At 38.6% G+C, this 20,740-nt stretch overlaps 1 protein-coding gene across 6 annotated transcripts in view; it reads left to right on the plus strand.

The window, feature by feature from the left end:
- Positions 1-20,498, plus strand: part of grm5b (glutamate receptor, metabotropic 5b) — a 678,909-nt gene extending 658,411 nt beyond the window's left edge. For all 6 annotated transcript variants that reach the window (XM_059646560.1, XM_048533155.2, XM_048533158.2 and 3 more), the window contains exon 9: positions 14,284-20,498. In XM_059646560.1, coding sequence (XP_059502543.1) covers positions 14,284-15,103 — 820 coding nt within the window. In that variant the 3' untranslated portion in view covers positions 15,104-20,498. The remainder of the gene's footprint in view (positions 1-14,283) is intronic.
- The last annotated feature ends 242 nt before the right edge of the window (positions 20,499-20,740 follow it).

Genomic DNA, 20,740 nt, shown 5'->3' on the forward strand with positions numbered 1-20,740 from the left:
TCTTCCTTTTCCTAAGCCAGTGGAACAACATTCTTACCTCTTTCTGGATGAGCAGCCTGAAGGAAATCAGTAATAACTTATAATATTTTTCACCCAATTTAAGGCAACTGGACGTGGTCAACCTTAACAGTTTGCACGTTCGTGGTCAGGAACCAAAGCAATAAATTGCACTGCGATAATTCGCTTTCCAAGAGAGCCCTATAACATCAATCCACAATTCTTTGAGCTGGGCTCTTCTTTACTCTGTGATATTGGGAAAATTTCTGTCAGAACCTTGCAAATTCAGTGTTAATCCTATATCCCATTATTTTTCATCAATGGCATTATCCCCACAGGCATTAGCAGTAACAAGTGCCATCTAATTTCATCTCAATAAATCCCTTCTTTTATCTCATTTTAGGAAACAACAGCCCATAACTGAGCAGAAAAAGACAAGACAGATCATGGTCCACCAATGTTCAGCTCCTCGCCATCTGCGAGGAGAGGATCTGACCCTGACTACCTTGAGTCACTGACTGACAATCCGCAAGCCTCTGGACTAATATTGGAGGCTGTCCTTGCCAGACCCCTATGACTGAACTGTGTGTTCTGTCCCTTGACATGACTGAGGACTGCTGCAACCATGATAAGCATCCTGGCCTTATTCCTGCACTAAATGCAAGGCAAGACAGAAGTAATTTGAGCTTGGTAACTATAGCTGGTGTAGAGACCAAGGCACAAGAAAGGGAAAAATAGCAAGGATGGTGTGTGTATCCATTACAAAAGTGAGCACCAAGAGAATAAATGATCATCCCTGAGATGTAACCTGGTCAGTCAGCTGTGAGCCTATCCCTGCACATAAAATCTTGGTACACTCCAAAGTATAACTTTAAAATGCAGAAGCACCAGGCAATTGGATTTGAGAGTTGCCATGAAACTCCTCAGAGGCCAGAAGATGTTCAGCTTCTCAGCCCAGTTGAGCAGAGCTTGGAGACGATTCAACATTTAAATAGAATCTCCATAATTCCTTTCAACACAACTCTACTCCTGATCACTTATGGTGTTTCACTATGTGTGATCTGACCACACAATTATCTAACAGGATACTCCAAGGTGAGCATATTTGTTTTGGTTTTTGTTTGGCATTGCTCTAGCATAGTGCACTCCAGAAGGAATGAGGTCCTTGGAAGAATTGTCATTATTTCTGGGTATGGTTGCTTTAACTTTTCTGCTTCCCAACAATCATGGAGAGACAGATATGATGCAACAATGGAAATGCAGATCTGTTATAACGTTGCATATTTCAAATGACTATATTTATTTGAAGGCAGCTTAGTCTTGTAAGAGATATGGGTCTATTTTGTTCATTTTGACAACTATCAACAGTAAGAACAGAAATAACAACATAAGGAATAGTTGTTACAGTGGACCATATGGTCCATTTGAGCTTGCTTCACCATTCAGTAAGATCATAGCTAATCTTCAGCTTCATGTACTTGTCATATCCCTTGAGGGACCAAAAATCTGCCTATTTCAGCCTGAAGTAGTCAAAACTAGTGTATCCTCTATCATCTAGGGTAGAGAATTCCAATATTCACAATCTCTTAAATGAAGATATTGCTCCCCATCCCATTCCTGAATAATCAACCCATTACCCAAATAATTCACACCACTATGTTCTAATTTCCGCAGCTAGAAAGAACAGTCTCAACAACTACAAAAACAAAGTTACTGCAAAAGCTCAGCAGGTCTGGCAGCATCTGTGAAGGAGAAAACAGAGTTAACGTTTTGGGTCCGGTGACCTTTAACTCTGTTTTCTCCTTCACAGATGCTGCCAGACCTGCTGAGCTTTTCCAGCAACTTTGTTTTTGTTCCTGATTTACAGCATCCACAATTCTTTCGGTTTTTATTTAGTCTCAATAATTAACCTGTTTAGTGACACTGTCTGCAGAAAATGCAAACTGATTTTGCTCATCATTTGACAACCACGTCATCTGAGGAACCAATCTTGCCAACCTTTGCAATGAAATCTCTCCATATCTGATAGTCAAGAATCATCACGATTACTACTGAGAGCTTGGTGATTGTGGATGTCTTTCCCTCATATTCCAGACTCTCCTCTAAGTACAGATCTATGAGTTGCTATAAAGCCTGTGGATATCTACGAGATATGTGTATCATGTGTAACACTTCAATTGAAAATGTACTGAGAATGTGGAAGATTTATTGAAATGATATGATTACACAAAGATTAGCATGAGTGGGAGTGATATATGGAGGATGAAGGACATGAGGAAGTTTATAAAAATCGATGTTTATCAAACTTAACTGTGTGTGAAGAGTGATATGAATGAAGTACACTTGACAGGATTCAGTGCTAGTGAGGAAGGTGGTGATGGTTATTCTGGAATTGCACAGTATAGATGAATATGTAACTTAGGTCAATATTGCTGACCTGATTAGGTCATTAATATATTTCCAACACTGTAACAATACCTCATCACACACTCCTACTGCAAACCACTTAAAGATGTGGTTTCTCTGTTGTGGCAATAGATTTGTTTTCAACTTGGAAACCCTGCAGCCTTCTGCACACAATATTGAGTTCAACAATTTTACAACTTGAGCATCCCCTCCCATGTCCTCACCTCAAAACCCACACAACAGGTTTTGTCATTATTGGTGTTGATACTATAAACTCCTCTCTTCAAAAGAGGGAAAAAAAATCTGTCTGTTCCAAACTATGACTGCTTTCCACTTTTAATAAAGATCATCTTGTTCCTTGCATACTTCCTAAATCAAAAAGCATTTTCTTAAATTGCATATTAAAATCCATCTGCCACACAATTGTAGTTCAGTGTCAGCCACTTATGGTCCACATTAGCAGCTATTCATTCTCCCAGCCTACCTTTACCCAGTTGTATCCACTGTATCCACTGTACCCGTTGTGGCTTCCTCTACATTAGGGAAACCATGCGGAGGCTTGGGGACCACTTTGCAGAACACCTCCACTCAGTTCGCAATAAACAACTACACCTCCCAGTCGCGAACCATTTTAACTCCTCCTCCCATTCCTTAGACGGCATGTCCATCATGGGCCTCCTGCAGTGCCACAATGATGTCACCCGAACGTTTCAGGAACAGCAACTCATATTCTGCTTGGGAACCCTGCAGCCCAATGGTATCAATGTGGACTTCACAAGCTTCAAAATCTCCCCCTCCCCCACTGCATCCCAAAACCAGCCCAGCTCATCCCCTCCCCCCACTGCATCACAAAACCAGCCAAGCTCATCCCGCCTCCCTAACCTGTTCTTCCTCTCACCTATCCCCTCCTCCCACCTCAAGCCACACCTCCATTTCCCACTTACCAACCTCATCCCGCCTCCTTGACCTGTCCGTCCTCCCCGGACTGACCTATCCCCTCCCTCCCTCCCCAACTATACTCTCCTCTCCACCTATCTTCTCCTCTATCCATCTTCAGTCCGCCTCCCCCTCTCTCCCTATTTATTTTAGAACCCCCTCCCCATCCCCCTCTCTGATGAAGGGTCTAGGCCTGAAACGTCAACTTTTGTGCTCCTGAGATGCTGCTTGGCCAGCTGTGTTCATCCAGCTCCACATTTCGGTGTCTACCTAACTGTTTTTTTTTCTCTCTGGGCTCCATCTCCACCTATTGTTAAATCCTCCCTTCCCCCATCTCATCTTTAGCAAAATAACCAACCTTTACCTTGCTCCAGTCAGTTCTGAAGAAGGGTTATTGGACCATAAATGTTAACTCTACTTTCTCTCCACAGATGCCACCAACCTGCTGAGTTTTTCAGGCAATTCCTGTCTTGTTTCTGATTTCTAGCATCATGCATTTTTTAAAATTTGTTTCCTGCATTGTTGGGGAAAAATGACCCATTCATTACTCTGACGGCATTTGGCAGTGTGTCTAGAGAGTGACCTTGAATCTGGGAACAGCATTTATCTTTTTTGATTTCAGCTCTTAATTTGGGCATCAGACTATACAGTCCACAGATCTCCAATATGCTCCACCATTAAATAGTTAGTGTAAATTGCATCATGTGAATCCATATCACACCCACTTATCCACAGTGGAGACAAGTAAACTGTGTAAAATGGTAATGAGGCATTCAAGTTGAAGTCAAACGTCTCCACAAATACCACTGTGAAATGTATTTGACACCTGCAATTTCCTTAGCAGTGCTAACAACAGTGCCACTATGCCACCCTATTATTTTAACGTAGATGTTGCAGTCTGGAACTACACATAGTGACGAAATTTGCTTTCTACCATATAGCTGACTAGGAATCTCTTCTGCTCTTACAGCCTATCACAATTTTAGAGGAGTTTTACACTCAAATGCACTTTCTGGCCATCCATGTCTAGAGTATGTGGTGTGAATCTGGTGGTTTAGAGATAGGGACAATTGCCACTATGCTATCAGATTTGTCAAATAATTTTATACATCTCTCCTCTACCTCATCCCTTCAAAGGAGGGGGAAAAAAGTCTGTCTGTTCCAAATCGTGGCTACTTTTCACCTGTAATAAAGATCATCTTGTTCCTTGTGTGCTTCCTAAACCAACAGGCAGTATTAAATGTCATATTAAAATCCATCTGCTGCACGATTTTAGCTCAGTGTCTTTGTTCAGTCTTGCTATTAAGCTCACTCCTTTCTTCAGAGAAGCAATTTCACTGATTACGCACTGGGTGTAATCTTGACTTTTTTGCACTAATGAAATATAAATTGGGAAAGAAATAAATTGAGCTGCCAATTTGCTAGATTTGTTTTGCACTCTCATTCAGATCAAAAGTATCCCCTCTGTGCTTTAATATAGGTGGCCTAGCATGAATCCTGACAAAGCCTGATATTTTGCTGCACCTCAGTAATTTACTGTGTACAAACTGACACAAATCATGTCTGGGGAGGACGAAAGTGCTGAATCTATAGCCCATGGTATTAAGTGCTAAAACTAAGCTTGGACAGCAGCTGAATGTGACTGTTTTGGCATTATGCCAATTGCTTTATTCGCCCTCCCAGTAAACTCTTCAGCTCTCCAGGCTCAACTTTGTGTTACTTTTTAGAGCAGTGACAGCAACAGTCAAACTGAATAATTTTGTGATTATTTCAGTTTCTCCAGTTGTAAGAATTGGCTGATAGGAATACCAATGTGCATTACTTTGTACCCATAACAATTAGTGTTGAAGCACAGCATGGATAACTGGTTCAATGTGTCATACAGCAAGACTCACAGGTGACCCAGCTGACCAAAATAACAACACTATTTCCATTTCACATTTGGCTAGTCATCAGATATGTACCATTGAAAAAAAGGTTTTAAATGTCATTAGTTAATCAAGTTTGTGGATTGATGTCGAAGAAGTTAGACATGTGGCAGAAGTTTCTCGTGCTATGCACTCTTCAGATGCTACATTTATTCAACAGTAGCATCAGTAACAGACAAACATGTTTCTAGTGCTGTTGCAATAGATGTCATTTTGTGACAAAATTAATATGAGCACAGGGAGCACCTATCAGACGATGGCAGACTAGAAAAATTGTGAGTTAATCGGTGTGTAATGAGGATAGTAGTGCTATTTTGCATTCACCACTCCAGTTAATGGGCTCTACACCTTACAATATTGACTTTGATTTCCCCAGCAGGAAGAACCCCTCCCCAGGATGATTGAATGAGATTACTAACTACTTTCAAGAAAATTCCTCATTCATTCCAACTTGCTATCACTAAATTTCTCAAAATAATTGGTTTGTACTATTAATTACAGCTGCTGAAGTGTATAGAGAATGGAGAGGTAGACACTAAAGGCAATGTTCCTGACTTCAAGGAGCTATACAAAACAATAGATCGCAGATATAATTGCAGTCATTGTGATACTACAGCCTGACGCATGACAGGGAAAATTTGCATAGGTGACGGAGACAAAGGGCAAACTGCTCAAATGAGACTGAGCTTAGGGAGACAAATGATCTCAGCAGGATGCCTCATCTGTTCAACACTTTTAGGGACCATAGCCCCAACCCACACTTAGATATCTCTGCTTTATCAAGGAGGCTGTCACTGAAATTTGCAACGTAATACAATTCAGCCTCAAAGTTCGGTCAGGATGGCTCTGGGAGTGATTATGAAGAACTTGGGGGCTGAGTTGGGCTTCTATCAAGCTAGAGCAAGTGATCTTTGCAACGTCTTAAGGTTCATAGTTCTGCATCCAGTGAGGCTGTGTATGCCTAGAGGTGAATTTTTTTGTAAGGCATGACGTTAGTATTTGGAAGATACGAACGTTTCAGCTAAATGATCTTCTATTCATCCAGTATCGAATCGATTAAATATATCTGTAGAAAAACTTATCTTAAAGAAACAAACTCCTTAAGTAGTCAAGCATTATTTGACATTAAAGAAAACAGAGAATAAAGAAATTGAGAGCTGAATTTCTTGACAAGTTAGTGATGTTGTAGGCTTGTTTGTTAAACAATGGGAATGAGTGTGCCTCAAGCTCCACAAGAATGCAGGGCCATGAACCAAAATCTTTTCATCTTATCCTGTCTTTGCCCAGTCTTTACCAAATGGGCTTGGGCTTAAAACTGGACTTGAGGTATAGCAGAGAAGCACACTGAAATGCCAACACATTCATTGTACTTCTCTTGCTAGTTCCCTCAACTCCATGTGAGGTAAGTTACCTCATTCAGCCCACAAGCTCTTTGAGGCTGTGCACACTTGCAGGAGATCCTGTACTGCCCATTCCATCCTCATGGGTCCAAGTCAGCTCAATGCCTGCTCCAATTCACCTTACCTTGTCTCCAGATTCTTACAGAGTTTGAAGGTTAGATATGGAAATCTTGTTTCTCCTTGTAGGAGAGTCCAGGACGAGAGGGCATAATTTCAGAACAAAGGGTTGTCCATTTACAACAGAGAGGGGCAATTTCTTCTGTCAGATGGCAATGAATATGTGGAATTCTTCACTGCAGAGTGCTGTAGAGACTGGGCCATTAAGTATATTAGTGGCTGAGATCAACAGTTTGTAGTCAGGAAGGGAATCAAGGATTATGGTGTAGGGGTAGGAAAGTATAGTTGAGGATTATCAGTTCAGCCACAATCTCATTGAATGGTGGAGTAGACTCAATGGGCTAAATAGCTTATTTCTGCTCTTGCATCCTATTGCCTTATAGGTGAGGCTATTGATGTAAATGAAATTGCAAGAAGTGTTTGATACTGTGTAACACAACAAATCTGTAAAGAAAGTGACATGAAATAAAAATGATCAATGTGGATACAAAATTGGTTGAGGGATAGGAAACAGGGAGTAGTGGCTAATGGGTATTATTTGTCGTGGAGTTCCCCAATCTTTGCTATTGAGACCCTATTCTGTTAAATATAAATGATCTAGACCTTGGTATATCGGGACAGGTTCAATGTTTGCAATTGACACAAAATTTAGATGAATTGTAAACTGTGAGAAAGACAGTGAAGAACTCAAAGAGCATTTTCATGTTGATGGAGTAGGCAGATTACATTCAATGCATTTAAGTGTGAGGACATACACTTTGGTATAAAGTACATAGACTTACAGTGTAAAATAAAGGGTACGGTTCTGAAAGGTCTGCAACATCAGATACTGTCTATGTACAAAAGTTTTTAAACTAGGAAGGAAAGATAGAGAGAGATTTTAGTAAAGCATGCAATATTCTGGGCTTTGTTAATAGAGGCATGGAATACAAGTGATGGGAAGTTATGATGAACTTGTGTAAGACATTGGTTAGACCTCAGCTGGAGTATTGTGTGCCTACACAACAGGAAGGATGCGAATGCAATGGAGAGTGCATCAAAGAGGTCTACAACAATGGTTCCAGGGAGGAAAAATCTGGTATGAGGCAGGACTGGAGGACTTGGGACTGCTTTCATTTGGGGAAAGAAAAGACTAACAGGAGATTTGTCGGAAAATTTCAAAAGTGTGGTGTTTGGGAAGAGAGGATTGGGAGAAATTGTTCATATTCATAAATGGAATGAAAATCAGAAAGCATAGTTTTAAATTGTTTTGCAAAGGAAGCAAACATGAGCTGAAGAAAAAAAATCACCCATTAGGTAGTTAGGATCTGGATTGCAGTTGATGGTTGATGGAGGTTCAGTTGAGGCATTCAAAGGGGCATCATAAGATTATATAAATAGAAAGAATGAGCAGGGTAACAGGGAAAAAGCAGGAGACTGGCACTGTTTAAATTGCTCAGAGCACTGATGTAGACATGATAGATAAAATGGCCTCTTTCTGCACCATAATTATTCCATGAAGCTGTGAATATGACAAAAACAGAATTTGGCCAATGTCGATGATTATCTGCTAAATCTGGTGTGTGACCCACGTACTCGTAGGCAGCACATGCATGACAGAAGCCATTACCACCAGGTGAAATGTCATCACACTCACACTGAGCATTGATATTATGCAGCAACTCTGCTGCTTAGGCTGTCTGGAAGATCCCTGTAATACTTGTCAAAATACATTTCAAAATTCAAATTGGTCCACAGTGTGCTACACTTCTTCGCCATCATGATGTCACAGCCATTGTAACCAGTTTTGAGATGAACAGCTGAGGAGGTAAATGATAGAACTGGTGGAGGAACAAAGAATGTGAAGAGGGAACGTATTTTTCAGTTGTAATGTTCACGATTGAGTCATCTGATTCCAGTGCGAGTGAAAGCTAAGCCACTTACCCTTTCACCCTTGTTCTATGCCTTACCTCGCCTCTCTCATTAACCATCACAGTATTCGCTTCTTCACAATGTTGCAATGAAGGTCAAGATAAAATAAACATTTCAGATCAGATTATCAGCAAATCAGCCATCATTCCACATAAAAGTCAATCAATCGCATGTTCACATTCATGGAATTGTAGAATCCATACAGTATGGAAACAGGCCATGCAGCCTATCAAGTCCACACTGGTCCTTTGAAGAGCATCCTATCCAGACTTACACCCACCTCCCACCCCCCACCGCCTTATCCCTGAAACCCTGCATTTCCTAAAGCTTAAAATCTCCCGTAGAATTTATTTCCTAAGTGGCTTTGACTATCCAATGTACCATGTGGGAGTCTTCTGCCCTTAATTGGCATAGGTTACAGATGGCCTCACAGGATGGCTTTAATCAGCTCTGTCCTTAGAAATCCCAATTTCTTAACATGGATAGCAGCAGTCTAAGCTAGCAGGCTGATATGCAACAACAAGAGCACTGATGGAGTTACCTTATTGGGAGCTGGAATGCTGTCTTACTCGGAGAGAGAGACAGTGTTGGTAGTTAAGTGTGGAGACATGTAATGGTTTTTCTTTTCATTTTCCATCCTCCTGATGTCCATTTTTTTCTTTTCTCCACAGCAGGGTCAGTAGAGGCACAACACAATCTTGTGATATTTCCAGCAGGCCATTAAGATACACTTCAGTTATCATCATCATAGAATCATAGAATCCCTACAGTGAGGAAACCGGACATTCAGTCCAACTAGTCCACATTGCCCCTCCGAAGAGCATCTCACCCAGATTCATTCCCCTACCCCTGCATTTCCCATGTCTAACCCACATAACCTACACCTCTCTGGGCACAATGAGCAATTTTGCATAGCCAGTCCACCTAACCTGCGCATCTTTGGACAGTGGGAGGAAACCGGAGCACTCGGAGGAAACTCATGCAGACATGGAGAGAATATGCAAATTCCACAGAGAAAGTCACCCGAAGTGGGATCAATCCCAGGCCCCTGGCACTGTGTGGGAGAAGTGCCATCCACCTCATAGGGTTAAAGATAATTGTGCCCATTTCTTATGGGCTACCTCCACAGGTCATTTATTCCATAAGAAGTGGAAAGTGTGTCAAAGAATGTTGTGCTGTATATTTGAGTAAATTGGTTCTCATTTTTGAAAATGGCAGTATGTGCAAACTGAGATATGGGTGAATCTTGCAGCCGGACTAAGTGTGTGAGGGTAAGGTGAAACTTGGAATATGAGATAAAAGTTATGATTGATAGAGATCATTGGTGGGTGAGGGAAGAGGATGTGCGGTGAATTGTGGCTTAAAAGAGAAAATACTCTTTCTGACTACAACCTAGAAATGCTTATTAAGTCTGGCAGTATCTGTCAACAGAGGAACAGACTTAACATTTTAGGTCAGAGATAATGGGAACTGCAGATGCTGGAGAATCCAAGATAACAAAGTGTGTAGCTGGATGAACACAGCAGGCCAAGCAGCATCTCAGGAGCACAAAAGCTGACGTTGAAGAGTCTAGGCCCGAAACGTCAGCTTTTGTGCTCCTGAGATGCTGCTTGGCCTGCTGTGTTCATCCAGCTACACACTTTGTTATCTAACGTTTTAGGTCTGCGATCTTTCATTAGAACCAGGAAAATTTGGAACTCTAATTGGGTTAGAGCATATGAAAGTTGGGATGGCAATAAGAAGAATAGAAAGCCAAGTCCCTGCGAGGTTAGAGGGTAGAAGGTATTAAATATAAAATTCCAAGTACAAAGCCAGAAGGAATGGAAATTGGGTGAGTAAGGAAAGAAAAGATATTTCTAGAGGAGTTGCAAATGTTAACATGAATTGTTGCCAGATGAAAGCAAAGCGACATAGAAAAAAATAATGAAAAAGGAAGCAAAATGGAGTAGAAATTACAATCTAAAATTGATAAACTCAGTGTTGTCTCCAAAGGGTATAGAGTTTGCATTAGTCACTGATAATTCAGTTACAAATTTATGGCATTTTACAGTTCATTTGCTGACCCTGATTAATGATGTGAGGCCATTTGCATCTGGCACCTCAGGTCTAAACTGTTTATATTATCTATCATGGCTTGCTGCTCCTCTTGCCTTCTCAGTACATTTTTGGAGGGCATCCTGGGCGCTGTGGTTAGAAGACCTCTCTGCTCCTGGCTACCTCCTGTACCCAGACTTCCTGTGCTACATTGGAGTACACTATCTGGCTGATGTGTCAACATTCTGACCTTTTGCAGGTCAGACTATCTTCTGTATCCACTTCCAGCACCTATTCCAACCAGAAATGACCTTACCATTAAGAGATACGATCTGAATCTAAGTAATGCTGATTAGGTTTAAGTGGCTGAAGCTCATCATGCATGTACACAGGCTTCCTGTCGAGGCATGCAGTCACTCAACAGCTCATTTAACATTGAACTGCATGCTGCTATCATTTACCTTAGGAGGCACCATGAAGAGGTGAAGGCCGGGTGCTTTTATAGCTGGACTGTTAATCCAGAGACCCAGGTAATGTTCTGGGAATCTGGGTTCAAATCCCACCACAGCAGATGGTGGAATTTGATTTCAATAAAAGAAAATCTGGAATTAACAGTCTAATAATGACCATGAATCCATTGATGATTGTCAGGAAAAATCAATACGCTTTGCTAATGCAATTTAGGGAAGGAAATTGCTATCCATACCAGGTCTGGCCTACATGTGACTCCAGACCCATGGGAATGTGGTTGACTCTTAATTGCACTCTGGGCAATTAGGAATGGGCCATAAGTGCTGGTCTAGCTGGAGAGACCCTCATCCTGTGAATGAATAAAACAAAGTTTACAAGCTTCCTAAATTGGAAGTATTGGTTTTGGGTTACAACTTTTGTGCCCATTTTCAAATCCATCAAATATTCCCGCTTTTAATTCTGGAATATAGAATGCAACCACTGAATAATTTAAAACACATAAGTTGATAATAATGAGGGAAATAAATTTCTTCATTGGCATGTATGGGTGTGTGTTTGCTGAATATTTTTAGGTATTACATCATTCTGGAATTGTAAATTTTCAAGCATAAATTCTGATTCTCTGAAATATCATGTGTACTACTGCCTGTAATCATGATAATCTGATTATTTTGTTGCAATACACAGTATTCAAAAATATGATCTGTAAATTAAAAGTGGACCACTTATTCAGATGCTGTTGTGTGGCTCCAAAGATGTCAGGTTACTAAATCATAGTGCTATTAAATTGGTGGAAGTGAGGCTACGGCCTGCTGTCTGATTGCCACTTGGGATTTTTCTCAATCTCTTAACAACTTGTATAATAATTTTACATTCTGTTTTACTTTACATGTTTGTTAAACAATTTATTTACTGAGAGGATAGATCTTTAAAATGGTAGCAGATCTCTGTCATAATGTGGTATTGTGAATGTTAGGAATGACCGTCTAAAAGAGGAACCCGATTCTCAGTTTCATCCTTAGTTGGCATTGCTTAGATTCAACCTGATGACCTTTTCTGCTCTTGATGATCAACTTTCTAATGTAACAGTACCCCTACTGCATCCGTGTGGCATTTCAGTGAATTTACTGCCTCAATGCAAACAATGGCCATGTCAAGAGCTATCAAAGATGGGACTTTCTCCCTGATGGGGGTGGCAGTCTTGCCTCAATGTCACTTAGCAACAGCTGTTTAATACCTGTGAGTCAAACCGGCTACAAGTTTGTCTCACTGTAGACCTTTAAACACAACATGCAGGGACCCTGGCCCTCAGTGTAAAATTCAGCCCAATGTTTATTAGATTCATTAATAGCAAAACTGAGTACACATATCAAATAAAAATAGAAAGTACTGGATAAAATTTGCAGGTTTGGCAGCATCTGCAGAGGGAGAAAAACAAATTTAGTGTTTGAGTTGTACATGACTCTTCTTCAGAATGTAAACCATTTTTGATTCTTAATCATTGTCTGATGAAGTAGTTGCTAAATTAGTTCACTATAAACTTTTGCTGAAATTTGATTCCAACCACCTTCTAAAATCACTATCCTTAAAGACCTTCAGCGAGAGATTTTCATCTACCACTGGATACAACACTTGCCATCTAACACACAAAACCCACCTCTCTCCCTTGGACCTGGCATATTTCCGACCTCTAGCAGACACAACACCCCCTTTGTCCTTGCCAGACCTGATATCCTCCTGTCCATCCTTAAGTACTCTTAACATGCACATCTCACAAAATCTTGGAATTTTCTCCCTAACAGCAATGTGGGTCAACTTTCAGCACATGGACTCCAGTGGTCCCAGAAGGCTGCTCACCACCACCTTCTCAAGGGCAATCAGAGATGGGCAATAAATACTGGTCAGCCAGCGATGTCCATATCCTTCAACTGAATGAAAAACAACAAACCAGCCCACTTGAACAGTACCCTATCTACCAACTTAACACTCACTCCCTATACCAACAATGCACTGTGGTAGCAATGTATGCCATCTCAGCAAAGTTTGTTTGACAGCATCTCCCAAATCCACAACTTCTGCCACCAGAAGAAAAATGGAAGCAGACACATTGGAAACAAATTATGTGATTTGGAACGAGATTATCTTTCCTTCACTATCACTGAGTCAAAATCATCAAACTCCTTTCCTATCCACATTCTGGATGTACACATGCTATGTGGACTGGAGTGGTTCAAAAAGGCATCTTCGCAAGGAAAATTAGGATCGGACAAAAGTGCTGGACTACCCAGCAATGCACACATCACAGGAAAAGAAATTAACTAGGCTGGTTTAAATCCTTTACTGTCTTTATGTTTCTGAATCTCTCAGTATATTTTTAACTATTTGCTTTTCTTTCTAACTGTTACTGTGTATGGGGCTACAATTTCCTCCGAGCAGTGCATTCACTCCTTTTTTCACAGTTCACTCCATCTAGCCATGATAAATACTCCTTTTTGCATGTTATTGCTGCTGTAAAACCTTAGTTAGCAGTGGTTAATTGGAGATTGGTAATTTCTTTCAGGAATGACAGCATCCTTCCACCTGTAACACTCAGCCTGTGGCCGTAGTTTCTACAACATTCTATACTTATTCTCCAATTTTATCTATTTCCAGCTGTGATATAATTTCAGGTTCCAAAATTCCCATCAACAACACTCACTGCCAAAATGTTTAAAACCCTTTTTAGGTGCATCTGACCAGCTCAGTCCGATCTCTCTCCATAAAGAGTCCAAATGCCCAGGAACCAAACATTCTCTCCTGTATCATCTCTGAAGCTGCACATGCAGCTACACTATGGTGCTTCCTCTATTCAATATCATGTAGCACCAGGAATAATTGGGAGATTACAAGCTTTGAAATCTTGGTTGGATGAACTGACTGTACAGAAACTTTTAAGATTATGATTAAAGGGAGAAGTAAATGCCCCTGATAACTAAAAGGGTAATTTGTGCATAATAGAGCAAATCTGTGATTCGTGTTGTAAAAAGCGTACTGGTGTTACTTTGCATTAGATCATTAAGATTCTTTTTGTCTTTCATTTTCAGTTCAAATGGAAAATCTGTAACCTGGGCTCAAAATGAACGCATTTCTCGAGGTCATCACCTGTGGAAGAGGCTTTCTGTTCACATAAAGAAGAAAGACAATACATCTAAACAATCTGCTCTCATTAAACCCTTCTCCAAGAGTTCTGAGAGTCGGCACAGCACACACAGCTATCCAGAAGCAAATATTAAAGGACTGTATGATGTCTCTGAGGCTGAGGAACATTATCCAGTCCGGTATGTACCACAAACACCTTCACCTATTAGTATTGTGAGCCACAGAGCTGGTTCTGTCAGCCGGGCAGAGAAGGAAATACCCACGTTCCAGTCTGAGCACATGCAGAGAAGCAGTTCTTCCCAAGGTTCTCTAATGGAGCAAATCAGCAGTGTGGTGAACCGCTTCACAGCCAACATCAGTGAGCTGAATTCCATGATGCTTTCATCAGCTCCTTCAGGGGTTATTGGTGCATCTCCCATCTGTTCTTCATACCTGCTCCCTAAGGAGATACAGCTGCCTACACCAATCACAACATTTGCAGATATCCAACCTCTCCCGGCTATTGAAGTGAATGGACGATCACAGCCTGCAAGTGCTGTTTCAAATGCAAGCGTCAAAGATGGCACCTCGGAGACTTCAGTGGTCAAAACAGATTTTGAGGAGCTTGTAGCGCTTACTCCTCCTTCACCTTTCAGAGACTCAGTTGATTCAGGGAGTGGTTCACCCAATTCTCCTGTATCAGAATCAGCACTTTGCATCCCATCATCTCCTAGATATGACACTCTTGTTCTGCGTGACTATACTCAAAGCTCTTCATCTCTGTGAATGTATAATGTACATTAATTTAAAAGTGAGTTGAAGCTAATAAGAAATCTACAAACTTTAATCAATTTTACTCCAAACATCATTTTGTTTTATTCATGTCAATGAATATTGGCATTTATTCTGCATGGTTGAAGATGGGATTACTCTGAATGTTGGAATCAAAATGAATTTCACAAGCATTTTGAGAACAACCTGTTGGTAGAAAACTGTCTGCAGTGGCCTTAAACCTGGTGGGTTCTTTTCACGTGGAATTTTATTTGTATTTAGATTGAGAGCTGGGAAGAGAATGACACGGCTAGTTAGTATGAATTGCCAAGTGTATTACTGACAATGACAACCATTTAAAGAAAAGACATGATTGCAGGTAAAGTTGACTGCAAGACTTCAGCAATCTATTGCAAAGATTGCTATTTCCTATCTCAATGGTGTGAAACTGCAAAACCTCTCAAAAGGTTGAGACCAAAAATGAATGTAAGTTTGTGGATGAGGGTTGTAGCATTCAGGACCAAAAGGACTTACAATTTTGTATGAAAGAATTGAGGTGGTCTTTGTGGAGGCAAAATATCTATTACCAACACGTTAAACAACTGTAAAAGAAAAATGTAAGCTACATTATATGAAACATATCATCTTGCACTAGAAGCAGAATGGTTAAGTTGCAGTATCCCTTATTCTTGGCTCTTAGACTGCTTTCACCAGTCAAAATTGCATGTTTATAAGTAACATTAAGACTTTCAATAGAAATTTTAAAAATAAGTATTTCTCATTGTTCAGTGATCTATGTTTTACCCATTTTCTTGTGATTGGAATACTTCACCAATTTTATACATTATTTATAATTTTACAAACAATTTAATCATTCTTCATAATTTTATGGGCTCTTGTAGCTAGCGTCAAATTGTGTAGTTGAATTTCATTGCATAATATCATTTACTGTAGTAAATTTAATTGAATTTGCCACCAACAATCCATGTTTTACTTAAAAACATGAAAAAAAAATCACATGGGTACTCTGAGGTTAAGTTTATGAGCTCGTAGGTATGAGATAATGCATGACAGAATTTTCTCATTGCTCGAATCACAATGATATGTTCATTTTAGGACTCCATTTTTAAAAACTGCTATTTTTACTGCACCTTTAATTTATCTGCTTATATTAAATATTAAAACTTATGAGGAGGGGTAGTATTTGTATGAAAAACATGTAAATAGCTTAATCCCATTGTCAATAATGTATATATTATTATTCAGGTAAAGGTGTCATTTAAACTTTTAATACTACTACATGGTCATATTGGAATAAGATCTATAGTGTTCATTTAACTGTGATTGTACTAGTAACTAATATTTTATTCACTTTATATGGTAATTTTAATTTTAGCTTTATTCTTATTATGGTGGTGGATCAGAAGAAAAGAATACTCAAGGCAGGGCAATCATTTGGAACATGGGCTTCATGTAATTAGGCTGTATGAAGAATATCTGAGTAAATATTTCAATCAGTTATTTTCTGGTATATGTTCTTCATGGATACAGTAGATTGCTAGCCTAACACATTTGTTCTCATGATTTTTAGCACTGGTGTGAAAAGTTATCAGACATTGCATTTTATGAAATTTCACTTTCGTTTTTGACAAAAAACTACAAACAAGTTTTTCTCTGGTGAAAAGGAAAACGCTACAATTAGATGTTTTAAAAGTATTTCAGCAATCAGTTAATTGACAGTGCCAACAAAAGGGATACTGCAGCTTTAAACAACTCCCATGTCACATGTAAATGTTTTAAATAATGCAAAAAAGTCTTCAGATTCATGATAAACATGAATATTCATATTAATTGAGAAATTGTATATACTGAGGTATACATTCACAGGTTTCTTTGAATGTGCATGAAAGATGCACATGTGTTGGTACATAGTGAAATGAACATGGTTTATGGATATATCATAATTATCAGCAAATTCCAAACAATGCAAAAAAAAACCTTCAGCAGTTTGCTCAGTGTTTAATTTTATTGGGGACAGTAGTTTGGTTGAAACACGAGATATTACAAAGATAGGTATGATTATAATTTTGTTGCAGATTTGCAGTTAAAGTTTACTGTAATTTGCCCAGACCCAGAATGATGACATCTTGACTATCACAGTTTTAAAGAACTTGAGTAACTTTCTTCAAACATCTTTGCCTTCATAAGCTTATGCTGTCTGTTTTCTTTTAATGAAGGATTAGCCCAGTGAAGACAAATCATGTTTTCTTATAGACATTGAAGTGTTCCATTACTTTAACTGTTGGCTCACAGAGAAGGTATCATCATTTTTACCAGTTCCTTGCATTCATTCAAATAGATAGTAGACAGTTATGACTCAGGATTTAAGAACATCCTGGGAAATTCTTAACAAATAAGAACCATGAACGGAAAATATTGGTATCAGCAGGTCAGAAAATAGTAGGGAGAGCAGATTTATAATGTTTCAGATTTCAGCCCTAATTCAAACACAGTCAAGTTTTGAAGCAATGTCTGTACCCCAAAATAAGAACTGATGTGTGTTCTCCATGGATCCCGTTGACTTGCTGAGCATTTCCAGCATTCTCTATTTTTGTCCCAGATTTCCAGCATTTGCTGTTTTTGGTCTTTGTTTACTTAGGTAAATGTTTATTTTCAATATAAACCTATTTGTACAATCTGTTGACACTACCTTTATTTTAAAATGTCTCTGACAAGTTCACACACAGAACGTGATGTTTCATATCAACCAATCAGTTTTATGCTTCTTCCTTTGTAATAACTTGATCTGTTTCTGCTACAATAATGCATGTAATTGCTATTGATTATATTTCATTGATCATAAGTTTACACTTTCCTGAACCTGTTTTTGGTCACCCATCTTTTATCCAGCTCTCAAATCCCCTTCCATATATCTCTCCAGTTTTGAATCTAGTGCATTACTTTGATGCTCAATGTAAACATTATTGTGTTTCCAAGCAAGATATCTTGCTAGGGGGTAGAACAAGCTGTTTCCATTCCTTTTTCTCTTTTTTTTTTGTTTCAGTGCTTTTCACATAATGATGTTTCTTGCCAGTTGCTTGATCTGTTGCTGGACAAGATGATATCATAATAAATGCTCTTCTCTCACACATCTACAGAAATAACCCGATTATATTTGTAGACTCTATGTGATGTAGGAGCTCTTATATTCTAGTGAGTGAAAAGCAATAATGAATTTTGAAGGTGTGCATTCCTGAATGAGTCCAGTACAGCATGTATCATGTGATACTGTGAAATTATTTATTATGATATTGAACACAATAAACTTGTTTAGTCACAAAAACTAACTCAGATGTTGGCTGGAGTAGCAGGAATTATTGTATCTCTAAGTGTGCTGAAATGTTTCTTCACCATAAATCAAAAATAGCGCTGTATCCTCTCCAAGATATATTGGGTAAAATAAATAGTTCATATCCTATATACTACTGAAAAAAATTGTTTCCTTTTCATAGTTAATTTACGATTCTGTGGTAACAAATAATTATCTTATATACAACATAGGAATGCATTATTGACCCCCAAATTTAACAAAGACTGAATTCTTAAACAAGAGTTGAACAACAGCTGACACAAACAGTATTATTGCACACCTCCCAATTCATTACTGTATAAAGTTCAACTATACGGTAGAACAGAAAGTTTACATATCCAGAAGTTTAGAGGTGAAGAAATTCTGGATGTGAGTTTGCTCGCTGAGCTGAAAGGTTAGTTTTCAGATGTTTTGTCACCAAACGTTTCGTTTTGAAGCTTCGTCGGAGGCTCACTGATGATGTTACCTAGAATGGTGGTGAAATGTCTGAAAACTAACCTTCCAGCTCAGCGAGCAAACTCACATCCAGAACCTCAACCTGAGCTATAAATCTTCTCAAAACTCGCTGGTGAAGAAATTATCTTGTATAACTGAAAATATATACTGTTGATGAAAAACTGGGGGGCATATCCGCAAAGAATGCGGCCCCATTTAATTTGTGTTTAAATTGATTATTGATGTTTTAAAAGTGCAAAACTGTGACAAGGTGTATTAGATTAAAGCAATAATGAACGCAAAACTAGCATCAGTACAGGTTCTTACACAATAAAATCCTGTATGTTTTGTGATAACTTTGAATCTAAAAATCTAAAATCCAAACATCTTTGAGTTCATTATTGTGGAATACATCTATATTAATATGTTGTCTAGTTTACATACTATAATGTATAAAATGCAAGGATTAACATATATTCTTGTACTGTTAACAGTGAATAGAGATCATGGACACATGTAGCTCCTAAGGTGAATTCCAGAGATGGTTCAATAAATTAGAGTCACAGGCAAAGTTACCTTTGCTTCTTCCTTTAATGAACATCATCACTGTGATATTTACCTTAGTGACAGCCTCAGTAATGTTGTGCAGGCATTATTTTCATAGGCACATGTAATCTTTTGCTGCTATTCATCAACTAGATGTGGAATGTGTTATGTAACCACTTTAACTGAAGGCAGCAGTTTGTATTTGCAAATGGCAATTGCCATGTCTCTAACGCTGATAATTTTTTTGATTGTTGTTTTTAAAAAGACAAGCATAAGAGTGCCAATTTTAAGAATTTATTGTGAGCTTCAAGTGCTTCTACTTTTTGTTACCTAAATTTGATACGTTGTTTTAAGTCAGTTGTGAAATTTCAAACTCTAGCCAAATGGACAGACTGCATTTCTTTCTAGTTTCTTGAGCAGTTGAAATGTGAAAGTGGGGTAGTATGAAAAACAAATCTTTAGGTTTCTTTTTGGTAAACATTTTACCTATATATTTCTATTGTGCTTTCTCTGTCTTATTTGGTCTAAATTTCTTTTTGCTTATTTCTAGCTTAATGGAATCTGAACATGCTGGGTGTATCATTATATTAAGAACAAACTGACATGACTTTGATATTTGGAATGCTACAAAACACTGCCTGACTAATATATTTTATCACTGTGGGAATGATTTAAGATACATTTTATTCTTTGTGGTGATGAATATCCTAATGATTTACAACAATTGATTCATGTGAATGGATACCTATATACAAAGAAGCTAGAAAATTATTTAGTCTGTCCTAAATGCCAGTACGGTATTAATTTTGTTATGTAGAATGTAAAATAATCTTATTGCTGTGAAATTGATACATTTTGGTACAATGTGCTGCTTTTTTATTTTCAGCAAACTCATTTAGCTTTGTAAATGCAAAAAAAGAAATAGGTAAATGATTTCAATCATTTCTAGTGGCACATTTTGCGGTTTGTCAGTAAATTGTTTTCTCCTGTTAAAACATGTGAGGTGTTTATGTATGATACAATGACTTTTTGGAATATTAAAACTATATTGTAGAATCATGTTTTTCATTGATGTGAGTCTTATAGTGTGAAACATAATTCTCACCTTCAGATGCATGCATTACCACTTATCTATGTCATCCATTCTTTTATAATATAGTTAACAAATGTTTACTCTAATTGGTAAGGTGTCATTAACAGTGCAATGATGTATGTACACTTTAGATTGAATAGTAATGGATTCTGAAATCTCAATTTAAGTTTTTACTTTCCTTTCAATCCATCGTGGCTTTTCTGAGATT

The sequence above is a fragment of the Stegostoma tigrinum genome, chromosome 6 (genome assembly GCF_030684315.1).
Source record: "Stegostoma tigrinum isolate sSteTig4 chromosome 6, sSteTig4.hap1, whole genome shotgun sequence".
NCBI classification, from domain to species: domain Eukaryota; kingdom Metazoa; phylum Chordata; class Chondrichthyes; order Orectolobiformes; family Stegostomatidae; genus Stegostoma; species Stegostoma tigrinum.